The sequence below is a fragment of the Bos taurus genome, chromosome 21, assembly GCF_002263795.3.
Source record: "Bos taurus isolate L1 Dominette 01449 registration number 42190680 breed Hereford chromosome 21, ARS-UCD2.0, whole genome shotgun sequence".
Taxonomy (NCBI): domain Eukaryota; kingdom Metazoa; phylum Chordata; class Mammalia; order Artiodactyla; family Bovidae; genus Bos; species Bos taurus.
Window position 1 is genome coordinate 58,268,768 of NC_037348.1, and position 26,522 is coordinate 58,295,289.

The 26,522-nt window shown below is 40.4% G+C and overlaps 1 protein-coding gene across 9 annotated transcripts in view; it reads left to right on the top strand.

The window, feature by feature from the left end:
* Window positions 1-26,522, top strand: part of UNC79 (unc-79 homolog, NALCN channel complex subunit) — a 299,827-nt gene that overhangs the window by 232,658 nt on the left and 40,647 nt on the right. For all 9 annotated transcript variants that reach the window (XM_024982113.2, XM_059879353.1, XM_059879351.1 and 6 more), the window contains 6 exons: window positions 1,541-1,653; window positions 1,742-1,827; window positions 2,965-3,138; window positions 5,809-5,877; window positions 10,560-10,670; window positions 18,428-18,532. In XM_024982113.2, the coding sequence (XP_024837881.1) occupies window positions 1,541-1,653; window positions 1,742-1,827; window positions 2,965-3,138; window positions 5,809-5,877; window positions 10,560-10,670; window positions 18,428-18,532 (658 nt within the window). The remainder of the gene's footprint in view (window positions 1-1,540; window positions 1,654-1,741; window positions 1,828-2,964; window positions 3,139-5,808; window positions 5,878-10,559; window positions 10,671-18,427; window positions 18,533-26,522) is intronic.

Consider the following 26,522-nt stretch of genomic DNA (forward strand, 5'->3'; position numbering starts at 1 on the left):
TGGATTCAATGTCCATGAAGACTATCGGTTTGTCTTTTTTATTTCTTTTATGTTCCTTCTTGGTTTTCGTTCTGTTTTATTTTGTTTTGTTTGTAATTCTTTATGTGATTTTAGCTTTAAGGCTTTGCTAGCCTCATAAAATAAACTGGGAAGGGTTCCCTCCTCTAATTTTTGAAAGAGTTTGTGAAAACTTGGTGTCATTTCTTCCTGAAGAATCTTTTTGACCTACAAGTTTGAACCAGCATATCAGGGCAGACAGGCAGAAAGAACAATTTAGGTAAGAGGGACTTTTTATGAGTTATCTGTCTAGGCTCTTTGATTTCCTCTTTCTTCCTTTCAGCCACTCAGCCAGAATCACCTCTGGGAATGTCCTTTCTGATACTTTGTGAGATTTTTAATGTTTTAATCTCATTTATTTATTTTTGGTCACACCATACAGCATGTGGGGCTTCCCCAGTGGCCCAGATAGTAAAGAATCTGCCTGCAATGCAGGAGACAGGCGTTCGATTCCTGGGTCAGGGAGATCCCTTGGAGAAGGAAATGGCTACCCACTCCAGTATTTTTGCCTGGAGAATCCTATGGATGGAGGAACCTGGTGGACTACAGCCCATGGGATCGCAAAGAGTTGGACATGACTGAGCAATTAACATGTGCAGCATGTGAAATCATAGTTCCTTGGCCAGGGGTTGAACCCGTGCTCCCTGCAGTGGAAGAGCGGAGTCTTAACTCCTGGACTTTCAGGGAAGTCCCTTTTCTGATACTTTGGTCTAAAGGGAAAGGGCACATAATCATCTCCTGGCTCCCTGTTTTGACATGCAGAGGTGGTGTAGAGGGTAAAGGGGAAAACTGGATATATCAAAGTCCTAACCTTTTTCCTAGTATCAGTTCAGAGGCCCCAAGAAAATGTGCCTGCTCTTCCGATAGGATGAACATCTCTCTCCCTGCATTCTTCCTTGGAGGTGCTCACTCTCATAGCCAATGCCACTTTATGGGAGAATCTTACTGATAATCCTCATCCTGAATTCTAGTCCTGACTCTGCCACCCTCTGGACTTGTAACCTTTGTTGTTGTTGTTTAGCCACCAAGTCATGTCCAGTTCTTTGTGACCCCATGGACTCCAGGCTCCTCTGTCCTCCACTCTCTCCTGGAGTTTGCTCAAATTGGTGTCCACTGAGTCAGTGATGCTAGCTAACCATCTCATCCTCTGCCACCCCCTTCTCCTTTTGCCTTCCATCTTTTCCAGCATCAGGGTCTTTGCAGGTCACCTTTTCTCTCTGGACCTGGGAACCCACATCTGCACAGCGGGGTGGCTGGAATTAGTCTGAGACCAACTCTGGCATTACCTGGTTCCTTCTTTCTAAAAGCTTATTGTTAATAGCGATTCCATGTGACTAGAATATTTCATTTCATTAATGCAAGTGACAATGAGTTATTCCATAAGAGGACGGTTGTGCATGTGAATAAATACGTAAATAAGTATCTGAACTCATGCTCGATGCTCCAAGATTCCTTGTTCTTTTCTCTCTCTGCTCAACCCCAGCATGATGGTCCCTGGCAATGCAGCTGGGGTGGCCAAGCAGTTCCTGCGCTGTATCTTCCATCAGCTGGCTCCCAATGGCATCTTCCCACAGCTGTTCCAGAGCACCATCAAAGGTAATTCATCCACGGGGGAGGCTGACACCACAGACATGGCTAGTTGCTGAAACGTGAACACTCCTAAATCTGACCATTGACTTTCCAGATGGGACTTTTTTACGGACCTTGGCCACATCTTTGATGGACTTCAACGAGCTGAGCTCTATTGCTGCTCTCAGCCAGCTCTTGGAGGTAGGTTTGCCTTGTCAACACTCTAAGCCCTTGTTGAAATCGCTTCTGAGAAAGAAATTCAAAGTCATTTAATTTAAATATTAAAAATTTAAATGTTAACTTAGATGCTGAATAATTTAATATGTAAAAGCTTAAAAGATAAAAATGACCAATGTATAGAAAGTCAGCTGGACACTGCTGTTTAGTGTGGATGTACTTAAAGCTTCTGGACCCCTCCACTAAGGGGTGGATGCCAGCCTCTGAGCACTCACTTTCAGCTTCCAAAATGTGTGGTGGATAAAGCCATGTGCACTACATTATGTGACTTTAGATTCATATTTCAGCTTCACAGCTTTGTTTGTCTCAGGATCTGGGTTCAAAGTCTGCCTATTTTCTGTATCTCAAGACTTGAAGTCAGTTCTCACCTCCACAGCTTATTCATTGTATCACGTAACTTGGAGTCTGTCTCTCTTCCTCCACTTATTAACTCTTTTAGTTAACTTGGATGGTTGGCGGCTTGCCTTGGGGACTTTGCTGTTCCTATAATGTGTGTGTTACTTACTCAGTCATGTCCGACTCTTTGTGACCCCATGGACTATAGCTCTCCAAGCTCCTCTGTCCTGGGAACTTTCCAGGCAAGGATACTGGAGTGGGTTGCCATTCCCTTCTCCAGGGGATTTTCCCAACCCTGGGATTGAATCTGGGTCTCCTGCATTGCAGGCAGATTCTTTACTGTCTGAGCCACCAGGGAAGTTTTTTAAGAAAATGGGTAAGTTTCCTGAAATTCAAATTTGGAGTAAGAGGAACAGCCGTGGAGAGTTTGTGTGTGTGTTAATCACTGCTGGTAGAGATACTAGCAAGCATCATTCACTCTGTCTTCTGAACACCTGACCATGCCAATTGTGGATCCTGGGAAGATATTTCCAGTTTCCTGCTCATGTTTTACCTTTCCTCACTGAGTCAAAAATCACAATTCCCCCTACCCCCAAGTTTCTGTAGATTAGTCCATTTTTCTCTGTACTCCTGCCAGGTACAAAGCTTACACACAACACGTTTTTAACGTGAGTATATGATTTTTAAAAAACTGATCTTCCCCAACAGCTGTCTGAATTCCCACACCATTTCAGCAGTTGATTGCCTATGCTTTTGTGTTTTTAGGGTCTAAATAACAAAAAGAATTTACCAGCAGGGGGTGCTATGATACGCTGTTTGGAAAACATTGCCACCTTCATGGAAGCTCTGCCCATGGATGCTCCCAGTAGCCTCTGGACAACGATCAGCAATCAGTTTCAGACATTTTTTGCCAAGCTGCCTTGTGTTTTACCTCTGAAGGTAAGCTGAACCCTGGATTTCATTTCAAATCACTTCCTTACTGTTTGCAGGCCACCTGGCCTAGGCAGATTTAATGTTTTGTAAAGGGCTAGAAGGAATCTTTGTTAGCCACAGAGTAGAAAGTGTTATTGAGATTTTCTCTCCAAATGTTGCAGTATTGACAGTAATATTCAGTCATTCTGACTTAGTGATTTCATGTTTCCAGTTGATGAAAAAATAAAAAGTTCAGGAAGACATTAGTAGATTGTGTTTATCTAGAAAACGTTCTCAAATGGATATTAAATAAATTTGTAAGTAAATAGTTTCATAAGAAAGGAGACCAGACATATAATGTCAAGCTTCAATTTTAGAGAATTGTCTAAAATTTTGTGTTTGTGAATAAAGTACTTGCAAGACCAAGATGATATTTCTGTTTGACGGCTTTACGCTCGTCCCCACCGTCACTCCCTACCCAGGGCCATGCCACCCTCCAAGAATACCACACAATTATCTAGCCGGAAATCTGGTAGCCTAAGGAACATTTTCAACATGAGCCCATTCAATGGAAACACAGAATCGTATACTGTTAAAACTGGAAGAGACCTATAAACACCATCCTGTTTAATACTCCCATTTTCCAGACGGAGAACTGCGAATGCAGAGAGATAGAGGCAGTGGAAAGATCAGAACTCAAGTCTCTGACTAGTGTCCTCTCCACTAGTGGAATCTTGGAGTCACTCTCAGACAAGAGTGATTTGAAGGCATTCAGGTCTCCATCGCAGGGAGAAAAGAGGCGGCTGGTGATGACCACTGTTGTGTCTTTGAACCTCATGGGTTCCACAAGCTTTTTGTGCTTTATCCAGATCACAGAATGAAAATATTCAACTCACAACAAAATAAATCACTTGTTGATCTGCCAAGTGAAGTTACATGTTGGCAGCACCACTTTTGAAATGAGTATTACATACATGTAACATTTTTTTTTTTTTTAAATCCAACCATCTCTGATAATACATTTTTCTTAACTGGCATATTTGGAAAATATGACCTTCAATAATGTCTGTAAGGATGATAATTCAGGGACCCTTAGCTTGGTGTGTTCTGCTTTCTGAGTCTGAAATTACTGTGAAAAGCAGGATTACTGAGATCTTTAGCATCTCTCATGTTCTCTGATCCTCGTCTATCCAGAATCTGAAGTAGTTGAATAAATCCAGGCAAAGGATGTTTATAGCTACTGTACAGATACACTTAGGAATACAAGTGTATGCATTTTAACAAGACCACATGGATCCTCTCTAGGACTAGAGAGCCGGTCAGGGCCATTCATTGCTTAAGAGCCGCACACTAGTAGAGAAGGGGTGAGGGGCAGGCATGGCAAATTTGTAAGCCTAATTTATAGCAGTCAGCCCTGTCCAAAAGGACCCTGACTACAAGGTAAACGAGTAGAGTGGAGTGAGATGAGAAGGAGAATTGAGATTCTTGAGAACTAGAAAGCACATCCTTTCTAACGGGATCAGCTGCTACTGGGTTCCGATCAGTTATTATTTGAGAATGCCTTCCTTGTGTTGCTCATCTGCCCACGTTTTCCAGGATATTTCCTGACTTCCTTCATAGGTCACGATGGGGACCTGATGAGCAGCTGGTTTTCAGCCCCTGGTCTAAAGTAATGTAAATGTCACATTAACTCCTATGGGTATTGAGAAGATTAAATAGAGCAATGGTTTTCTTAGAAGTTTCTTGTGAAAGGCTTTCAGAATTTATCTAAAAACTCACTCTGCTGGATTCTATCTGGGCACTTCCTCTGACCATCCTGTTTTGTATTTAATTTCTGGGGAAAAGATTAAGCCATTGAGAGACTTTCTGTAGTTTGTTCTCATCAATTTAGAGAAGTGGATTTCAAACTTCAGTGTGTATCATGGTCCCTGACGGACTTGCTAAAGTCTAATTCCTGGGCCTTATTCTGAGAACTTTCAGTTCAGTAGGGTTGTGACCTGAGCATTTGCATTCCAACTGGTTTCCAGGTAATACAGATGCTGCTAGTCCACACATCTCATTTGAAGAACCATTGACTTTGTTTATACTATCTTAAAGAGGTTAATATTCTACACAACTGCAGAGATCTGCTGTTGCGATATCATTAACCATGTTAAATAATATCATTGCTTATTCTTGCTGTAACATTTTCCCCCTAATCCAAAAACATATTATTTAAAAAGTACATTTTGATGTGAAATCATGCCAAAATACAATGCTACTTGATTTGTGAGGCATGGTTTTCGTTTGTAGAAATTTTACTGCTTTCCCCCAGGCTTTTGTTATGTCTTTTACTATCAGAGAAAGGACAGATTAAACATTCTTTATTTGGATTAATAACTCTAATGATTTTAAATTGATCTAAATAGGTTTTTTATTTCAACATGGCCTTTCACAAATTACTTCTTTAGAACTGGGCACATTTAATATCAATTAATATTATTTAATTGTTTAACTGTTTAATAAATGGCTTAATTAAATTTTTTAAAGCTAAGAATTCTTTTTTTTTCCAAACATGAATGTATGACATGGAAACCTGTAAGAAGGCACATATATTTCAGATGTTTTTCCTAACATAAATTTGCTTGGAGAAAATATATGAAGCAGAAGATGTATTAAGAAGAGTACTGACTTTTGTTTTTTTGTATCGGTTCACAGTGTTCTTTAGACTCCAGTTTGAGAATTATGATTTGCCTCTTGAAGATACCCTCTACCAATGCCACAAGGGTATGTATGTTTCAGAAAAACATAGCTAGTTGGTTATGCAGTTATTTTTTAATTGCTTTTTATTGGAGTATAGTTGCTTTACAAGATTGTGTTAGTTTCTGCTACACAGCAAAGTGAATCAGCTATGCATATACGTATATCCCCTCTTTTCTGGATTTCCTTTCCAATTAGGTCACCATAGCGCATTGAGTCCTGGAGAAGGAAATGGCAGCCCACTCCAGTATTCTTGCCTGAAGAATCCTGTGGATGGAGGAACCTGGTGGGCTGCTGTCCATAGGGCTGTACAGAGTCGGACACGACTGAGACGACTTAGCATGCATGCATGCATTGGAGAAGGAAATGGCAACCCACTCCAGTATTCTTGCCTGGAGAATCCCAGGGACGGAGGAGCCTGGTGGGCTGCCGCCGATGGGGTCGCACAGAGTCAGACACGACTGAAGTGACTTAGCAGCAGCAGCAGCACATTGAGTTCAGTTCCCTGAGCTATGCAGTAGGTTCTCATTAGTTATCTATTTTATACATAGTATCAAAGGTATCAATATCCCAATCTACCAATTCATCCCCACTCTCCATTCCCCCTTGGTATTCAGTTGGTTTTTAACCCCACAACCACAGGCATGTAATGATACTGAAGAGATAGTTATCACATACTAAATGCTTCACTTGCAACCTTTTGAAAGTGCCTAATATGAAAAAACTCGAATAGATCACAATATCATCGGTTCTCTTAGTCCTGGGCCACGTCCGGCAGTTCATCCCCAGTACCGTGATCTAGATGATCCTTCCAAACACAGATCTCTTTGCGTGGGTTCCTTGCTTAAAATCCTTGATAGCTTCTCCCTTCTTTTACGATAATGTCCTGATTCCTTAATGGAGCATGCAAAAAGGCACTTCATTAACTTGCAAGCCCACCTTTCCAGTTTAGTCTTTGGCTAAAGGAGATCAGTCCTGGGTGTTCATCGGAAGGACTGATGTTGAAGCTGAAACTCCAATACTTTGGCCACCTAATGCGAAGAGCTGACTCATTTGAAAAGACCCTGATGCTGGGAAAGATTGAGGGCAGGAGGAGAAGGGGATGACAGAGGATGAGATGGTTGGATGGCATCACCGACTCAATGGACATGGGTTTGGGTGAACTCCAGGAGTTGGTGACGGACAGGGAAGCCTGGCGTGCTGTGGTTCATAGGGTTGCAGAGAGTCGGACACAACTGAGCGATGGAACTGAACTAAACTGAACTTGTCCCATCTGCGTGCTCCCTGTGTACTTTCAGAAGCACTATTATCATCACCATCAAAACAACAACTACTGTTGGTTGAGCACTGACCATATGGCAGACATTGTGCTAATTGCTATACATTTACCATCTTATTTAATTTCATACTTCCTTGCCTTTGCTTAGGCTATTTCCTTTGCCTGAAATGCTTTATACCCTTATTGGAGACTAAACTCCTTCTCATTCTTCAAGATGAGAATTTGAATTCCGTTCCAATTTTAAAATGGAAAGCTCAGGGCTTCACTTATAGCTCAGTTGGTAAAGAATCCACCTACAGTGCAGGAGACCCTGGTTCGGTTCCTGGGGTGGGAAGATCTGCTAAAGAAGGAATAGGCAACCCACTCCAATATTCGTGGGCTTCCCTTGTGGTTCAGCTGGTAAAGAATCTGCGTGCAATGCAGGAGACCTGAGTTTGATCCCTGAGTTAGGAAGATCCCCTGGAGAAGGGAAAGGCTACCCACTCCAGTTGGCCTGGAGAATTCCATGGACTATACAGTCCATGGGGTTGCAAAAAGTTGGACACGACTGAGTGACTTTTGCTTTCACCAGTTTTAAAAAGGCTCACATCCTCTATAGCAGCTTTGTTAGATCCACACTCTGTCAGATCCACAGTACCTGATAGAGGTCTCTGTATTAGCAGCTATCCTGTCGTCTCCTCGGTGAGCCTGTGAGCTTTACAAAGTCCAGCACTATGTCTTATTCACTTTTGTATTCCTGGCTACATTTCCAGACTGCGTTATATGCAGTAATGCAATAGTTTGTATTGCAATGGATCGTAGTTACTAGAAGTACCAAGTAGTTACTGCTGCTGCTGCTGCTGCTAAGTCACTTCAGTCGTGTCCGACTCTGTGCGACCCCATAGATGGCAGCCCACCAGGCTCCCCCGTCCCTGGGATTCTCCAGGCAAGAACACTGGAGTGGGTTGCCATTTCCTTCTCCAATACATGAAAAGGAAAAGGGAAAGTGAAGTCGCTCAGTTGTGTCCGACTCTTAGCAGCCCCATGGACTGCAGCCTACCAGACTCCTCCGTCCATGGGATTTTCCAGGCAAGAGTACTGGAGTGGGTTGCCAGTGTGTACCAAGAAGACACATCCCTTGTAACTTTTTACCTTGACTTTGCTTGCATAGACTCATGGAAAACTGCAAAGATATTATTTAGTCTAGTCTGTTCATATAGAGATAAGGAAATAGGATCAGAGAAATGAAGTGTCTTGACCAAGGTCACATAGCTGGTTAATGGACGATTTGAGACTTGAATCTAGGTTCTTGATTTTAAGTTTTTTTGTCTGTAGTACTGTACTGCCCCATTACCATGCTGCTTTACTAGATAAAAGAGCAAGTTTCTATATAGGTTCAATCCAGGTTTCTTCTTTTGTTTTAACCAATAAGGATGAATTATGTATCAACACAGACATATTTCTCTCCCCAGTCATCCATTATTAGTGTTTCAAGGCAACAACATTTATACAGAGCAAAAAATACTGAATCAATAGTACTATTTTAAAGAGTGTCTTTAAGATTTTCTGTATGGAATGTACTACATGGTTCCTTTCGGTAATATAGATAGCAAACATAATTCCTATCCTCAGGGGCAGCTAATATGTGATGAATTCATTTTTGTATCCATAAGGGAAAGGGCCCCAAAATGCACAAAATCTTTGATATGGTCATTCTTTTCCTCAGAATCTATTTTAAAGAAGCAAATGCAAATTTCATGCAAAATTGTATTTATTGAGATCTTTTTATAGAATAAAATCTGACTTGTGGCCATTAAGATGGATCTATATGAAGAATTAAATAACATTGGAAATTTCAGATATTACTATCTTAACAAAATCTATTATTATGTCTGTGCAAGATTTCAACTGAGTAAACTGGTGTGTAAAGAAGAAGAGAAATATATCAAAATGTTATGATGGGAATATGGAGGACTTATTTCCTTATCTTTACTTTTCTACAGATCCCCCTTTTGCACACTGAACATGTGTTACTTTTATAATCCAAACAGTTAGGACCATAGAGGTTGAGAATTAGCAGAAATCGCAGCATGAAGTCCTTTGGAGTCCAGTTAAAATCCTGTCTTCCCTATAGAGCAGTTCTCTCTCTGGAAGATTGCCCCCGAATTTGAGTTTGAATTCCATTCAATAGCTGTATGGCCTTAGGCAAGTTACTTGCCTACTTAACTGTCTCAGCAGCAGAATGGGGATATTAAAGCTTCAGAGATGTACTGATCACAACTAACAGTGATGAGAGGCTTACTGTTGCCACGTGCTTTACATGCATCATCTTCTTTAATTCTCACAGAAATACTGAGATGGAGGTCATTGTTATCCTCATTTTACATGGGAGAAAATAAAGTCTAGAGATGTTAAATCACATGTTCAAAGTCACAGAGAGCTAAAGTTTGCTCTCTGTGTAAAATTCTCGAGTGTGTGTCATTAATTATTATAATATATTGTCTCCCCAGGATTTTTTATAAGAATTTTATAAATGATGAGATAAATGATATAAAAGCATCTAACTCTGCCTGATACTTAGTAGGTACTCAGGAAATGTTTCCAAATGACTTAATAAAGCATATTGATATGCTTTCTGACTCTTTAACTGACTCTTTAACTCTGACTCTATAACTGACTCTTTATGGGTCAGATTCAGAAGGGAAAGTAAAAAACGACAATGCTTTCCTCATAAACATTGGTAGGAATCTGGGTCCTGATGAGTTTTATTAAGCTAATAGCCCTTTAGTACTTACGTGCAAGGGTGGTTTTTGCTGCTTAACTGAGATGACAGATTTCTAGAGGAGTTAGGTCTGATAAGCTAGGGCTTCCCTGACCACTCAGATGGTAGAGAATCTGCCAACAGTGCTGAAGACCGTGGTTCAATCCCTGGGTCAGGAAGAAGCCCTGGAGAAGGGAATGGCTACCCACTCCAGTATTCTTGCCTGGAGAATCCCATGAACAGAGGAGCCTGGCAGGCTACAATCCATGGGGTCACAAAGAGTTGGACATGACTGAGCAACTTTCATTTCACTTTGCTTAGGTCTAATTAACTCATAAATGCCTAAAGATTCAGAGAAATAGAATGAGAGATCCTCACACAGACATCAGAGTCTTGATTGCTTGGGGGTGGGTATGAGGATAAGATTAGTGTTAGGTTAGTTTATAAGTGATGCCACTTGGAAAGATGGATTTTTTTTGAGCAATAAAATGATTAAATGATGTTCTTTGAGCTACTGATTGAAGATTCAGTTCTTTTTAGACCAACCAGTTTGCTATAGTAGCCACCTGGCAACAGATTTTAAATTAAAGAATGATCCCCATTACTTAAAGTGTCATTAGACTTTAATTACTTTTCTTTTTTTCATAAAAGAAGCAGCAATAGATTTTTTTGGCCCTAATCTCATTGCAGAGTTTGTTGGAACCATTTTCAAAACTGCTCAGTTTTGTGATTCAGAATGCCGTCTTCACGTTGGCCTACCTGGTGGAGGTGTGCGGCTTGTGTTACCGAGCTTTCACTAAGGTAAGGTTGCATGTTTGTGTGTGTCGTGGGAAACTGAAAACTAGTAGAAACATATTCTTTCTAATCAGTATCAAATCCCTCTTAGGTGAGTTGCCTCAATATAGCTTAAAATGAATAATTCTACTGAGGTCTGATAAAAATCATTAGAAGCAAACACTTTATACATACAAATATATAACCTATATGTTAAACATGCAAATTTGGAGAACTGAGGGTCAGATGGCTTACAGGAGAAGAGGTATTTTGAATGAAATGAAGTAATGGTCTAAATGACCTCTGATGTCTTTTTCAAGTTCACCATTCCATGATTAGTGGGCAAGTCATCAGCACATATCAGTTTTATACCCAAAGTAGAAAACTATCAGCTTGTTATTTGTAAAAGCCAGTCGAGAGCTCCTTAATTCTCATCATTTGTCTGTCTCCCCAGTTCTGGGTTCTTGGTCTCTGAGATTGTAATCTCGTCTTTTGTCATCTTGCTTTGATAATGGTTTCTCTATTGCATTATCCTTGGTATCCCCTGCCCCACTACTGAGGATGTGGAAAAGTACTGCTTGCCCAATGCATATAGCAGCCTTGCTGGTGCTGAAAAGCAGAGGGCAGGGCAAAGAGAGCGTGTCTGTCCTTAGAACAAAGTGTCAATTTTACTTCTCTGACTTCCAAATTATCCAACCTTATTTTCAGTGGGGTTTCTGTGTCTGCTGTTTCCTCTTAAACATTCAGAATACTCCTTTATTCATGTTGTCCACTTCTACAGGCCCTTTATTTTCTCATAAAAATCTAATTGTATATCAAGATTTCATTCTATTTAAAATACTCGTCTCCTTTCTTACCATCGTGTGTCCATTCCGCCATGTTAAGTGTTTTGTGATAATCTTCTGTTTAATCTTTCTGACTGTAAACTATTTATTACTCTGCCTGGAGCAATATGTTTTCTAACTACCGAAATAATCAGGATTTTTTTCTTCTTTCAAATTCTTCCAGAAAAATAGCTTCTTTTTATTTTTTTTTCACTTAAGAAAATAGATCTGTAAGACAGCACCAAATACAGTGAAAAGATATTCTATATTTAGAAGTCACTTTATTTCTTAATTTTCTTTATGTTTGATTTGTTTAAATTACATATAGATATTTAGAGAAAGAACTGTAATGAGTTTGTACTTTCTGTGTTGTGTACTATAAGTACTGATTACAGCAGACCTTCCACTATTTTGAATTCAAGATATTCTTGGTTTTGAATATTCATTTTGCATTTTATCCCCTCAAAATCTGTCATAACTTCAGTGGCCAGTCATCTATCCTTCCTTATTCTGCAACTCAAATGATTGTTAGTTATAGAGCTTTCATCTAGGGTGTTCCCACCTTCTTCATAGATAATGAGAAGCTATAAGAAATAGTTAAAGAAATAGCAGTATCTAATTGAGTCTTTTCCCTTATTTAATCAAAAGAAAAGGGATGGAAAGGTAAGCACTTTGGAGACTTTTCTATTAAGCATTCAGGCAGTCTTAACAACTTGACAGCTGTCCCACTTAAAATTCTGGAAGTGCTGGATGAAATGTAATAAACATTATTTTAAATATATAGCTAATCTTATCAGCATGAAAGGGGCAAAAATGAAGAGGGAATTGAGAACCAGGGTGATAAGCATATAAACTGATATTGTAGTAGTCCTGGGTTGGGGAAGTTGACAGTCTTGGTAAACTTGGTGGCTTGAATCTTTTGTTTTTAATTGAAGTATAGTTGATGTTGGGCTTCCCTGGTGACTCAGTGGTAAATAATCTGCCTGTCAATGCAAGAGACTTGGGTTTGATCCCTGGGTCAGGAAGATCCCCTGGAGAAGAAAACAGCAAACCACTCCAGTATTCTTGCCTGAGAAATCCCATGGACAGAGGAGCCTGGCAGGCTGCAGTCCATGGGATTGCAAAGAGTTGGGTATAACTTGGCAACTAAACAATAGCGTAGTTGATATACAATATTATATGAATTACAAGTATATGGAGAAGGCAATGGCACCCGACTCCAGTACTCTTGCCTGGAAAATCCCATGGACAGAGGAGCCTGGTGGGCTGCAGTCCATGGGGTCGCTAAGAGTCGGACACGACTGAGCGACTTCACTTTCACTTTTCACTTTCATGCATTGGAGAAGCAAATGGCAACCCACTCCAGTGTTTTTGCCTGGAGAATCCCAGGGACGGGGGAGCCTGGTGGGCTGCCGTCTTGGGGTTGCACAGAGTCGGACACAACTGAAGTGACTTAGCAGCAGCAATATAGTGATTTATAATTTATAAGGGTTATATTCCATATATATAGTTATTATTTAAAAAATTGGCTATATTCCCTGTGTTGTACAATATGTCCCTCTAGCTTATTTTGCACTTAATAGCTTGTACCTCTTAGTTCCCTGCCCTCTTCCCTCTCTCCACTGGTAACCATTGGTTTGTTCTCTATATATGTGAATCTGTTTCTTTTTTATTATATTCTTTAGTGGCTTGAATTTTAAAGCCCACACAGAGAAAGTAAATTGCATCTTGGGGCTATCCTAGGTTGGGAGTTAGAGCTGAGTTGTCCTCAGCAGAAAGTCAAAACCCATGAAAGGTTATATGTTTGATAAAAGACATATATCTTTTGGAAAGAATGTATTCTTATATGGAGGTGATGAAGAATGGGATCTGTCTGAGCCTGAGAACTGAAACATCTATAGTTTCCTTTGAGAATGAGTAAACATGAGCCTATTTTTGAATATGTTTAGAGTTTGAATTTGTAATACCTACATGTCCTATGAACTCCTAAACTGGAAAGTCAAATTAATTGGTGCTGGGCACATAATAGCATTGGAGTGTCTGGCAGAAGCAGCTCAGAATCAATCCTCAAACCTCTCTGGAGAGATGTGCCTTCAACCTAGGCCCAATAGGATTCTTATAATTAAAATCCTGATGAACATGAGATCACAATCTAAAATTACAAAATACATGAAGAAATAATTCACAATGAGATACTTTAGTATAGTTAATAAAAAGCAAGATTATTCCCCTTAAGAACTACCATATTAGAACTATATAATAAAGAAAATAAAAACACGCTTTTTTTTTCCTAATGAGAAAATATTTATTATCTTCTTTTTAAAAACATTTTCTCATTAGGAAAATAAAAGCTATCTGGTTCTTTATTCTTTAGTAATTATATATTTTCCCATGTTTGCAATTCATCCTTTATATGCTTCTCATTCAGCATATGTTTTAATTGGCTATACTTCATCACTTTTTTAGACAAGGAAGCTAAACCTTAAAAAGGAAACGTAACTTTCCCTCATAAACATGGGTAGTAAAGTGATGGAGTTACTTTTCAAACCCAGTCAGTGGGTCTTTTTTCTAAAACTTCTTATTTTGTATTGAGGTATAGCCAATTAACAACATTGTAAGTTTCAGGTTAGCAGCAAAGGGATTCAGCCATACCTAGACATGTATCCATTCTCCCCCAAGCTCTCCTCCCATCCTAACACTGAGCAGAGTTCCTGTGCTATACAGCAGGTCCTTGCTGGTTACTCGTTCAGAATATGCAGCGTGTACATGTCCATCCCGAACCCTAACTATCCTTCCCCCAGCAACTGTAAATTTGTTCTCTAAGTCTGTGAGTCTGTTTCTGTTTTGTAAGAACCAGATAGACTGGAACAAAGTAAAAATTCTAGAAATGAAATAGTCATTGACATTAAAAAACAAAAACAAAAGAAAAAAAAAAAGCCTCAGTGGACAGTCAGAGAGCAAATTAGACTTAACCAAAAAGGGATTTGGTGGAATGGAAAATAGATCTGAAGAAATTACATAGCATGCAGCAAAGAGAGATCTGGAGAAGGGAATGGCAACCCACTCCAGTACTCTTGCCTGGAGAATCTCCAGGGACAGTGGAGCCTGGTGGGCTACAGTCCATGGGGTTGCAAAGACTCGGACATGACTGTGCAACTAACACTTTTGGCTTCACAAGTGGTTCAGACAGTCAGGAATCTGCCTGCAAAGCAGGAGACCTAGGTTCCATCCCTGGGTCAGGAAGATCCCCTGAAGAAGGGAATGGCAACCCACTCCAGTATTCTTGCTTGGAGAATCCCTTGACAGGCTACAGTCCATGGAGTCACAGAGTTGGACACAACTGAGCTACTAATACTTATCTATACTTTTATATCAAGAGAGATAGAGAGCTGAAGAATATAAAGGGACAATCTAGTTAGTACATTTGAAATCTTGGAAAATAAGGAAAACTTTCTAGAAAATTGTAATATATAACAATAAAAAAAAGATAGCTAGACTTACATAACGGAAAATTTGCTTTGGTGGTTGAAAACCATTCCATTAAAAAAATATATTTGTTTATGTATTTGGTTGTGCTGGGTCTTAGCTGGGGCACATGGGATTTTTAGTTGTGGCATATGGGATCTAGTTCCCTGACCAGGGATCAAACCCAGCTCCCCTGTACTGGAACACAGTGTCTTAACCACTGGACCACCAGGGAAGTCCCAAGCCATTCCAATTTTAAAGACAACTTCTGTTAAACATTTGAGATTGAGCTCTACTTTATGCAAACTAATACGGAGAATAGGAAAAGGGGAACAATTCCCAACATATTTTATGAGGCCAGTAGAACCTCAGTACCAATCAGACAAGGGCAATAGGAGAAAGGAAAATTATAGGTCAGTTATACTTCAAAGATGCAAAAATTCTGAATGAATAATCCCAAGTTAATGCATTAAAAATAAAGCCTCACATTCAGCCACAAAAAAGAATGAAATTTTGCCATTTGCAGCAACATGGATGGGCTTGGAGGGCATTATGTTAAGTAAAGAAAGTCAGACAGAGAAAGACAAATACTGTACAGTATCACTTATATGTGGAATCTAAAAATATAACAAAAAAGAAGTAGACTCACAGATACAGAGAACAAACTGGGGTTATAGTTGGGAGAAGAAAGTGAGGAGGGACTACATAGTGGTAGGGGATTAAAAAGACAAACTATTACGTATAAAATAAACTATAAGGATATATTATTGCACAACATGGGGAATATGTGTAATATTTTATGATAACTATAAATGAAGTGAAAATGTTAATTGCTCAGTCGTATCCAACTCTTTGCAACCCCATGGACTGTAGACCACCCACCAGGCATCTCCATCCGTGGAATTCTCCAGGCAAGAATACTGGAGTGGGTAGCCATTCCCTTCTCCAAGGGATCTTCCCGACCCAGGGATCAAACCCGTGCCTCCTGCATTGCAGGTGGATTCTTTACTGTGTGAGCCACCAGGGAAGCCCATAAATGGAAATGGCTACCCACTCCAGTATTCTTACCTGGAGGATTCCATGGACAGAGGAGCCTGGTGGGCTATAGTCCATAGGATTGCAAAGAGTCAGATACGACTGAAGTGACTTAGAAGCAGCAGCAGGAGATAGAAAAGAAGCATTCTATATAATTCAGCATCCTTTTATGATAAATCTTGTCAAACTAGGAGCAGAAGGGAACTTCCTTAACTTATAATGGGTGTCTGCCAGAAACCTCTAGGAAATATTATACTTATGGTAAAATGCCAACAATAGTCCCTTTAAAGTCACAAGTAAGACAAGAATGACCATTATCATGGCTTGTCTTTGTTATGGTACTGGAGGCCCTTCAGTAAGACAGGAAGAATAAATCAAAGTATAAGGATTAGGAAGAAAAAGGTTCTAACTTTTCATAGACGATGTGATTACAAATGAACTGAAGACAGCTTATCTATAGACACCTTTTTATAACTTTTATAAGAGAGTTCAGCAAGGATGCTGGATACAAATGAATACTCGGAAATCATCTACCTTTAATATTCAGCTATCAATACAAATGATTATGATATACTTTAAAATATCATTTATTGTGGCAACAAAGATTAAATCTAACCAAAATATGCAAGAACTTTTTGGAGGTAACCAGAACATTTTATTAGCACTAGATAAATGGAAACAGATCTCATGTTCATGAATGAGGACCCAGCATAAGAAAGACTACTAATTCTCACAAAATAACCTATAAATTTAGTGTCATTCCAATAAAAAATCCTTGACTTTCCCTCCTGTTCAGGAGGGACTAGATAATTTGAATCTATCCTCCCACTTAATTTTAAAAGTTTCTTTAAAATATTTTCTGAAAACTTTTAAAAATCATCAAAATACTAGCCAGACATAGAAGAATTACTAAGCTAAGGTCTGAGAGAACACAGAAATGTGGAGATGTAAGCCTGGCACTGAAGACCTTTTTTGCCCTGGGAGTGTTTGGCTATCTGAAGGATGTGACAATTCTGAAAGATCCAGGAGGCAAGGAGAAAAGTCAGAATCTAGGAACTTCCAAGATTGGGGACTCTGTCTGATTCTGCACTGCCCTTACCTTCTCATCAGGACCACAAAATAAAGACAATCTAGAAGTAAGCTTGTCCTCACATGGACATAGATCCATGTCAAGACCTTTGGTGGCCCAAGATAAAATATTTCCAGTCTTGTTATGTGTCTTAAGGTAATACCCTGGACCACGAGTGCCTCCAGAACCTGGTGAAAAGCAAACAGAAAGCTTTTTGGAGGAAGATAGCATTTGAGGCCTCAGATTATTTCTAAAAATAATTTTAAAACAAAGCATGCAACATGCAAAGGTAACCAAACAAATGAGGGGGCAGGACACCATAAATGAGAATGAGTAGAAAGAAAAGACAATGGATTCAGACCACAGGGTCTCCAGGAAGTTAGCGATGATCAGGAAAGGACACATGGGGGACTTTTAAGGTGCTTGTGATGTTGACCTGGGCGATGATTTCATTTGTGTTCAATCTGTACTAATCCATCTGTTAGCTTATATATTATGTACTTTTCCACGTGTGCTATATTTGACAATTTTTAAAGGCTTACAAAATGGAAGATATTCTATCGTTCCATTATTGAGGACAGATCAATGAATTTTGGTGTGTTCATACAATAAAATATCATTAAGCTATTTAGTTAAACGAATGAGAATTATGTGTATCAATAGGGACTAATTTCAAAAATGTAATGTGGTAGAAAAATTGTAAGTTTCGGAAAGATACACACTGTAGGAAATTAAAAAACATGCAAAAATAATATTAAACATTACAATGGTGGCATACATATGTAGTAAAGGTGTTAAAATATACAAGAAGTAATAAGCGCCAGATACAAAATAGTGGCTATTTCAAGGAGGGAGAAAGAAAAGAGAGACCTGTGTAGATAGTAGCTTCAACTATTTCTGTGATGCTTGACTTATGATGAAAAATGTTAAAAGATGGATAATAGGTACAAGATATATTCCATCTATTTTTCTGTATGCTCGAAATGGTCCACTTAAAAAGTAAGTTTCTTTAGAGAGGATATGAGACCCTTTCAACAGTGTTAAATGTTTCTAAATTATTTTCTATTGAAAAAATTCTAGATTTTTTAGTTTCTACATTCTTGGACATATCCTCTACGAGTAAGAATCAAATCCTATAGTTTCAGTATTTAAGAGATAGCCAATCTTTTTCTTATCCATTAAATTATGTGTTCTCAGTGCTTCACTAAACTCATTACAAACACAAAAATGCCTTTTTTCATTTTGAGTTTATTTCTTCAGGACAGTTCATTACGCATTTTTAAGCAGTGTTTTTTATTTCTGATCTGTGAATCTTTTGGAAGCTCTTTTGACAGAGATCTCTTCTAATTGAATTTTCAGAAGTCACTTACCTTCTTTTTTGTTTTATTTAGGAGCGGGATAAATTCTACTTGTCTCGTGGTGTTGTTCTAGAACTCCTGCAGGCCCTGAAGCTCAAATCTCCTTTACCAGATACAAACCTCCTTCTACTTGTCCAGGTAGGCTTATGCCTCATTTATAACACTTTGCATGAAATTCACTCAACGTTTAGAAAATTTAAGGAAGGTAGGGGGAATATGCATAAATTAAATGTCTCTGCCCAGAAATGAGAAATACCTTATATTAGCCATCATCTATCTGTTATTATGTACTTGGCACTTCCACTGGCTAAGAAAAGACCCCCAAAAAGGGTATTTATTTTGTTCCTACTGTGGAACTAGTTCTGTGAGAGACATAAGAAGAAGAATGAAACAATAATTGTCCTCAAGAAATTTATAGTCCAGGAGGTTGGAGGGATAGACCATTAATGGCTACTAGAGTTGAGGTGGGTCTAATGAAGCCAAAAATGGGAGAAGAGGCTAAGATCTGATTGCAGTGTACTATGAGTACAGGTGGGTCGCCAAATGTCTGAAGCAGAAGGGAAAGTGAGGGTGGGCCAAGCAAGATGTGGGCAAATGGCAGGACAGACTGAGTCCAACCAGGGAGGGAGGTGGGTGTGAAGAACCAACACCCACAGGAACACTGAGGCAGGTTGTGGGGGGAGTTTGAACACATACCAGGCCGGCTTGAGAGAACTTGCAAAGATGCATGCTTTTGGTTGAGGGGCTCCAGCGCTCATCCTTGGCATCCTTAGCTCAACGTCTTAGATGAGACTATGATTAGTGCCATGAGTGAGAACGAGAGGGAGGTAGATAAAGTCCTAGGGGAAGTTGGAGCAGGAGGCATCGTGTCTTGCTTTGTGTGAAATTAAGGAAGACTTCGTGAAGAAAGTGGCATTTGGCCGTTGAACTGGGTCACAAAGGGCTGGTGGGTGCAGGCAAAACTCTTGGCCTGGGCTGGAGTTCAACACCAGGGCTGACTGTCTTCCAGCAGTAAAGAGAGGCTTCAGTGGAAAGGTGGTATAATTTAGGAATAACCACATAAGGATGGGATTGAGAAACAGGCTGGCCAGGCCAGGGGTGTCAGTCCATGATCTGTCCCAGGTAACCTGAGACCCTGTCTCTTACCCCAAAGGTTCAGGCTAGTTAAGGTTCAGGCTCGTTGAGCTACAGCTGGGCTCAGGGTCACATTCAGACTGCCTTTGTGCAAAGTCCCCAGTCAGAGCTGTTTCAGTTCTTGCTGCTGGGCATTGTCACCAGCCCCTGAGTCTGAACCTACAAGGTTGAGGTTAAATGACTGAAGGAAAATAGGAGCTTGATGTCAAGGAACTGGACAGATTTCCCTGAATCTTAGGTACCTTGGGTGCAATTTAGAAAGATGGGAGAAAAGGGAATATTAATAGAGCACCTATTATGTGCCAGACAATATGCTGGGGCTTTATATACCCCCCTCACTTAATCCTTACAACCATGTAAGGAATTGGTTTTGTATCACAGATGAGGAGACTGAGGCTCAGAGATCACACAAGATCACCCAGCTGGCATAAATAGCATAAACATCTGACCACAGGGTCTAGTCAGCAATTAATAATCCAGTAGTCACATATGGATGTGAGAGTTGGACCATAAAGAAGGCTGAGCACTGAATTAATGCTTTCAAATTGTGGTGCTGGAGAAGACTCTTGAGAGTCCCTTGGACAACAAGGAGATCAAACCAGTCAATCCTAGAGGAAATCAACCCTGAATACTCATTGGAAGGAGTGATGCTGAAGCTGAAGCTCCAATAACTTTGGCCAGCTGATGCTAATCACTGACTCATTGGAAAAGACCCTAATGCTGGGAAAGATTGAAGCCAGGAGAAAAGGGAGACAGAGGATGAGATGGTTGCATGGCATCACCAACACAATGGACATGAGTTTGAGCAAACTCTGGGAGATAGTGAAGGACAGGGAAGCCTGACCTGCTGCAGTCCATGGGGTCACAAAGAGTTCAACATGACTTAGCGACTGAACAACAATGACAACAGGGTCTAATCAGTGTAGAGCCCAGCCTAGTTAGGCTCTGTCCACCCCCTGCCTGGATTACCATAATGGCGCTTAGCTTTTTGCACTGTCTTCACTTCTCTCTACATCAATCCAGTCTTCTAACCTATGGCTGCCTAGAGGAATTTTGCTAAAGCTCTGCTTTTCATCAGATCACTCTGTGCATTGAAAACCTCCAGTGACCCTGAAGTACCTGAATCATCAAGGTCTTCCATCATCTGGCCATATTTGATTATTCAGCATTATTTCCCATTACAAATGCTTACTGACCATCTGTCTTGGGCTAGGTTCTGGGGATATAGAGATAGAAAGGCATAGGCACTATCCAGATAACATGCTAACCAATACACTGAAAGTCCGTAAAGTATACGAACTACTGCAGAGGAGGGAGTGGCCAGCTCAGGCCACTCAGGGTGGGAGGTGGAGGAAGGCTCATTTAGCCGTTATGAGCCCTGATCTGGCCCAGGGGCTGGAAAAGCAGAGATGAATAAGTCATGGCCTCTTCTGGGAGTTTCCTGTCTGATAGGTGAAGTTGCATCTAAATAAAAACTCTTTGACATAGTGCAATGGGTACCGTAGCAGTTGTGTGTACTGAGTAAGGAAGTGGTGCAGGAAAGGGACTGTGTTTTTGAAGGATGTGCAGAAGTTTGGGGGTTTACCTGGGAGAAGAGGAGGAACACCTTTGTCATTAATCATTTAATATCTGCTAACTGGCCCCTCCCCCCTACACACACCCCCCACCTCATTCTACTAATCCTTGAGACAAAAAGTGAGTTTTTCTCAAAGGTTCGAAATTTAATAAAAAAGTGGGTGTTCTTTCAGTGAAGAAGGGTCTTTAAAGAGCTTTTCCAGGCACTATGATGCTTTCAGAGAAGGGTGATGGCTGGAAGGTGACAGCCGTGGATGCTGGTATGACATGGTTGGAGTGAAATGGCTCCATTGTACCAAGATGTTGGACAGCCCAAGAGGAGACAGAAGCTGCGCTCAACCAGGAAATATGTGTTTCCCCAAGGAGAGACAGGCCTGAGTCTCTTCCAGTGGGTTGTCATTGACAAGTCCTGCCTACTCCCTCATCAACAGCAACACCACTTTTGAGTACAAGCTACTTGGATGCAAACTGACCACAAAGGTTAATTGGATCAACACTGGTTTGGACGAGAGGGCAGGGGAACTAGGCTTAGTGAAATAGCCCATGAGAGATTTAGGGCCAGCAGGGTGACTGTCTGGAAGTTACTTGCTTCTGAGGTTGGGGACCTGCCCCCTTAAAGCAGCCTTGGTTCCCAGGCCCTGGAGGTGAGATCCTGTGGGCATCAGAGGCTGTTCTCCTGAGTGCTCTCAGTTTTAAGCAGCGCAGACCTGTGTAGCTGATCTTGGGTGCTGGCACCTCGCTCTGTGACTGCAGCTGGGGACTGGGCTTTTCTGAGAAGTACGTTAGCTGGCCATAATAAGCACTTGTCACAAGATACCAAAAGACTGACAGTTTAAATTGCTCAGGACTTAAGGAAACCATGAAAACAGTGATTATTGCATCACAGCTAGGGGAGTAAATAACAAAAAACAAATTATCTTTAGGAAGAAAGAAGGCAAGAAAAGTAAACTCTTCTATGTCTTTTGGATTCTCTCATGCCATTTCAAATGCGTACATTTTCGTCTTTAAAAACAAATACATATTTGTCATTGAGTCATTACGTTAAATTTCAAAAATAAAATTGTAAAATTATTTAGATCAGAGAGATATCTGGGAGGATGTTTTGATATCACACCCATGAGAAACAGCCTTGTGAATAATATCTCAGCCTTCTCCACCAAAAAGTATTAAACACCATGTCATTCTGAAGTAATGTATCCTTGTTATATAAACTCTCAGAATGAAAACCATTTTAATTACTGAGAGAAAAAAAAGTGAGGCATACCTTAAGCAAGAAAAAACAGAAATAGTTCCCTTTCTCCCCTGTTCAGTTCAGTTCAGTTCAGTCACTCAGTCGTGTCCGACTCTTTGCAACCCCATGAATCGCAGCACGCCAGGCCTCCCTGTCCATCACCAACTCCTGGAGTTCACTCAGATTCACGTCCATTGAGTCAGTGATGCCATCCAACCGTCTCATCCTCTGTCATTCCCTTCTCCTCCTGCCCCCAATCCCTCCCAGCACATGGAGAAAAGGCCTCTGTGGGGCCACTCATGGAATGATGGAAAAGCATCTTTTGTCTTTCTACAGGAAATGGTGCGCCTTTCTGTAGGGTTTCCCTGTTCCTTTTTCTCTTGCCCTTGACAGATGTTCAAGTAGATAGCAGAGGTGACAGCCTGTTCTTTGGTGCTGCTGCTGCTGCTGCTGCTGCTAAGTCGCATCAGTCGTGTCCGACTCTATGCGACCCCATAGATGGCAGCCCACTAGGCTCCGCTGTCCCTGGGATTCTCCAGGCAAGAACACTGGAGTGGGTTGCCATTTCCTTCTCCAATGCATGAAAGTGAGAAGTGAAAGTGAAGTCGCTCAGTTGTGTCTGACTCTTAGCGACCCCATGGACTGCAGCCCCCCAGGCTCCTCGTCCATGGGATTTTCCCGGCAAGAGTACTGGAGTGGGGTGCTATTGTTCTCTGGTAGTTTCTTTTAAACCAGAGACTTTAGCATGGAGTCAGAGAGAAGCTTTCCCCTTTTCTGATGGGCAATGTCGGTTCCTGGCACCTGGAAGATCAGATTCACGGTACAGACAGAAAAATGTGTCTGGGGCAGACAGTCTTTTCCTTCTTGGATATCATGACCAGCATCTCAGGGCACTGGAGGTGACTGTTTAACTGAAAATGCAACTTGGAAAAAGAAAAGAAAGTAACAGCTGGAAGGAAAAAGTCCTCTGGTGGGAAGGGGGAAGGGGAGGAATACATTAGAAGTTTAGGATTGACATGTACACACTGCTAAATTTAAAATAGATAACCAACAAGGACCTACTGTATAACACAGGAAACTCCACTCAATATTCTGTAGTAACCTAAACAGGAAAAGAATTGGAAAAAGAATAGATAGAAAGTCACCTTGCTGTACACCTGAAACTAACATAAGATTGTTAATCCACTGTACTTCAATATAAATTTTTTATAAAAAGAATGATAAAGTCTTAAAGGTAAAGAAAAAGTCCCCTGGTGATCCATCATGAGTGGCCTGTGTCCCATTAGTAAGAAGATTCAGTTGGTCAAACCTTGAATTTATCATTCATTCTTTAACCCCACAGGGGACCTCTGGGATAGTCCCTCTACTACTCCTCTGATTAATAATTTAGTAGACAGATGGGTTCACAGAGAGGGGGCTGTTTATAATTCTTTTCATGGGTAAACCATACTTTTGTTACTTACCAAACACTCCGGCAGTAAGAGTGTCCCTTCAAAGGATAGTGGAACACTTGCCCAAGGGATGCAAGGCTATTCAAGTTCTAAACACTTCAAGGCAGAGACAGGTACCAATCTCGTTTTCGATTTCTAGAACTCTTCCTAGAAGCCTGACACCTTGGGAAATCTCCCAGCCTGCTATATTATGTTTGCCCAGCCATCACTTCCGTTATTTATTTTAACTTGCATATAAAATCGTGCATATTCAGTTGCTTCAGTTGTGTCCAAGTTTTTGCAACCCCATGGGCCATAGCCCACCAGGCTCCTCTGTCCATGGGATTTTCTCAGCAAGGATACTGGATTCTTTACCCCTGAGCCACCTGCCATGCAGGAGACACAGGAGACGCAGGTTGGATCTCTGGGTTGGGAAGATCCCCCCTGGAGGAGGAAATGGCAACCCACTCCACTATTCTTGCCAGGGAAATCCCATGGACTATGGTCCAAAGGGTCACAGAGGTGGATCCCTGGATTGGGAAGATCCCCTGCAGAAGGGAATGGCTACCCACTCCAATAGAATTGCCTGAGAATTCCATGGACAGAGGAGCCTGGCAGGCTACAGTCCATGGGGTCACACGACTGAGCATCTGTCACTTTCACTTAAATATTCAAGTGGATATTCATTTGAAAGGAAAAAGAATCATGGAGACAGGAAAGAATTCTCCAAACAGTCTTCTATTGTTGAACATCAGGGCAGTGTTCCCCTTTTACAGTTTGTCCAGATGCCCTGTCTTGTTTTAATTCAGATCTGTTGATGTTTTTGCTTTCACTTAGAACATTCTCTCTTCTGATGGTGTGCTATAGAAATTTTACATGGAAGAGGATGTTATTATTGTTCTCAAGATGGATTTGAGTTTTCATAATAGAGTAACTCATTGAAAGCCACCATAAAATCTATATAAGCTCAAATCGAAAAGAATTTTCTCAGTTCTTATTATGTGTCAAGAGTAGACATTCTGCTGAAGTGCATGGAACACTCCCACAATGTGGGGCATACCTGCATATTCAAGCTGTGAGAAACCATGTGGGTGAAAGGTTTTCTTTTAAAGATAGCTTAGTTGTGGGCTGGAGGACAAAGAAACAGCAGAGGTATGGTTGTTTTTAATTCCCAGTTACTACTTACGTGGGGTTATTAGTATTAGTTGAGTTAGTAATAATCTGATCACTCTCTGGGGTGAGAGGTGGAGATACTATTTTGAGGATCATTTTGATAATGATTTTAGTAATTACACTTAATGGGTATTGTGGGTTTTTTTGTATTCTTTTGTATTCATTCAGGAGTGCATTTTTCAGTGGCATATTTCTGTCTTAAAGGATAGAATTCTTCCTTCTATAGCCATCAGCCTTTTCCCCTCTGATTTAAGTTACATCTTTATATTTCGAACCACTCTCGAAAATCATAATGGAGTTTTTCAGTTGGCAGCTATATAAAATGAAGATGGAAAGTTTATTAAGATTTTAGTTGTACATCTTATGTAAAATTACACTGGATGAAAAGGCATTCATAAAAAATAACAGATGATTTTCAAGGCTTATATACTTTTATGCCTTTTAATACCCCAGACTCTCTGAGACAGCTCTGTAATTTTAGAATTTTTTTTTTTATTAATCTTGACTTCTAAAATTAGCTATTAGCTCTCACAGATCAGATATTTGAATTTGGCCTCAAATATTTTAAAAATTAATTTTTACTGGAGTCTAGTTGCTTTACAATGTCATATTAGTTTCTACTGTATAGCAAAATGAGTCAGATATATGTACACATATATCCCCTCCCTTTTGGACTTCCTTTCCATTCAGGTCACCACAGTGCATTAAGTAGAGTTCACTGTGCTATACGTAGATTCTCAATAATTATCTGTTTTATACACAATATGAATAGTATATATATGTCAATCCCAATCTCCAGATTCCTCCCACCACCTCTCTTTTCAACAGAGGATGAGATGTTTGAATGGCATCACTGACTCAATGGACGTGAATTTTAACAAACTCCAGGAGACGGTGAAGGACAGGGAAACCTGGTGTGCTGCAGTCCATGAGGTTGCAGAGTCGGACACAACTAAGCAGCTGAACAACAAAACCGTTAATAAATAGTTGGGCATTGCATTCACTGGGGAAGCACCTGTAAAAATCTGTAATGAAGTATATTAAATTGTAATTTGGCAAATCCATCCTTGCCATGAACTTGAGTCATCCCTGATTAACCATTTCATTTCACAAGCTCTATTTTTTAAGAATTAATTTATTTATTGCTGAGCCCCTCTGAGGTGTCAGTCAGGGAGCTAACGCCAGAGGTGAAGTGCGTCCAGTCTGTGGTCTCAAAGAGCTTGTAACCGGTTGAAAAATAGACGTGTAGATCATTGCAACCTGAGGTGACGACTGTGGCAGTAGGAATGTGTGAAAGTTTTATGTGGGGACAGAGCAGAAGTCAGGGGTCATTATCAGCACAGAGGGCAGGTGTGAAGGAGGTGGGACGAGAAAGACCAGATACTGAGGGATCTTGGAGGGCAATAAACAGGTGTAATATTCACTCTGAGGTTGATTGTTTTTCTGTTTTCATCATGATGTGACATAATGATAGAAGTCCGGAAAATCCACGAAAGTTCAGAAACTGTCAAAAAGTGCCAAAGAATAAATAACATGACTTCAGGGTAAATCTGACTATATTGATATCTTTCCTTCCTTCCTTGAC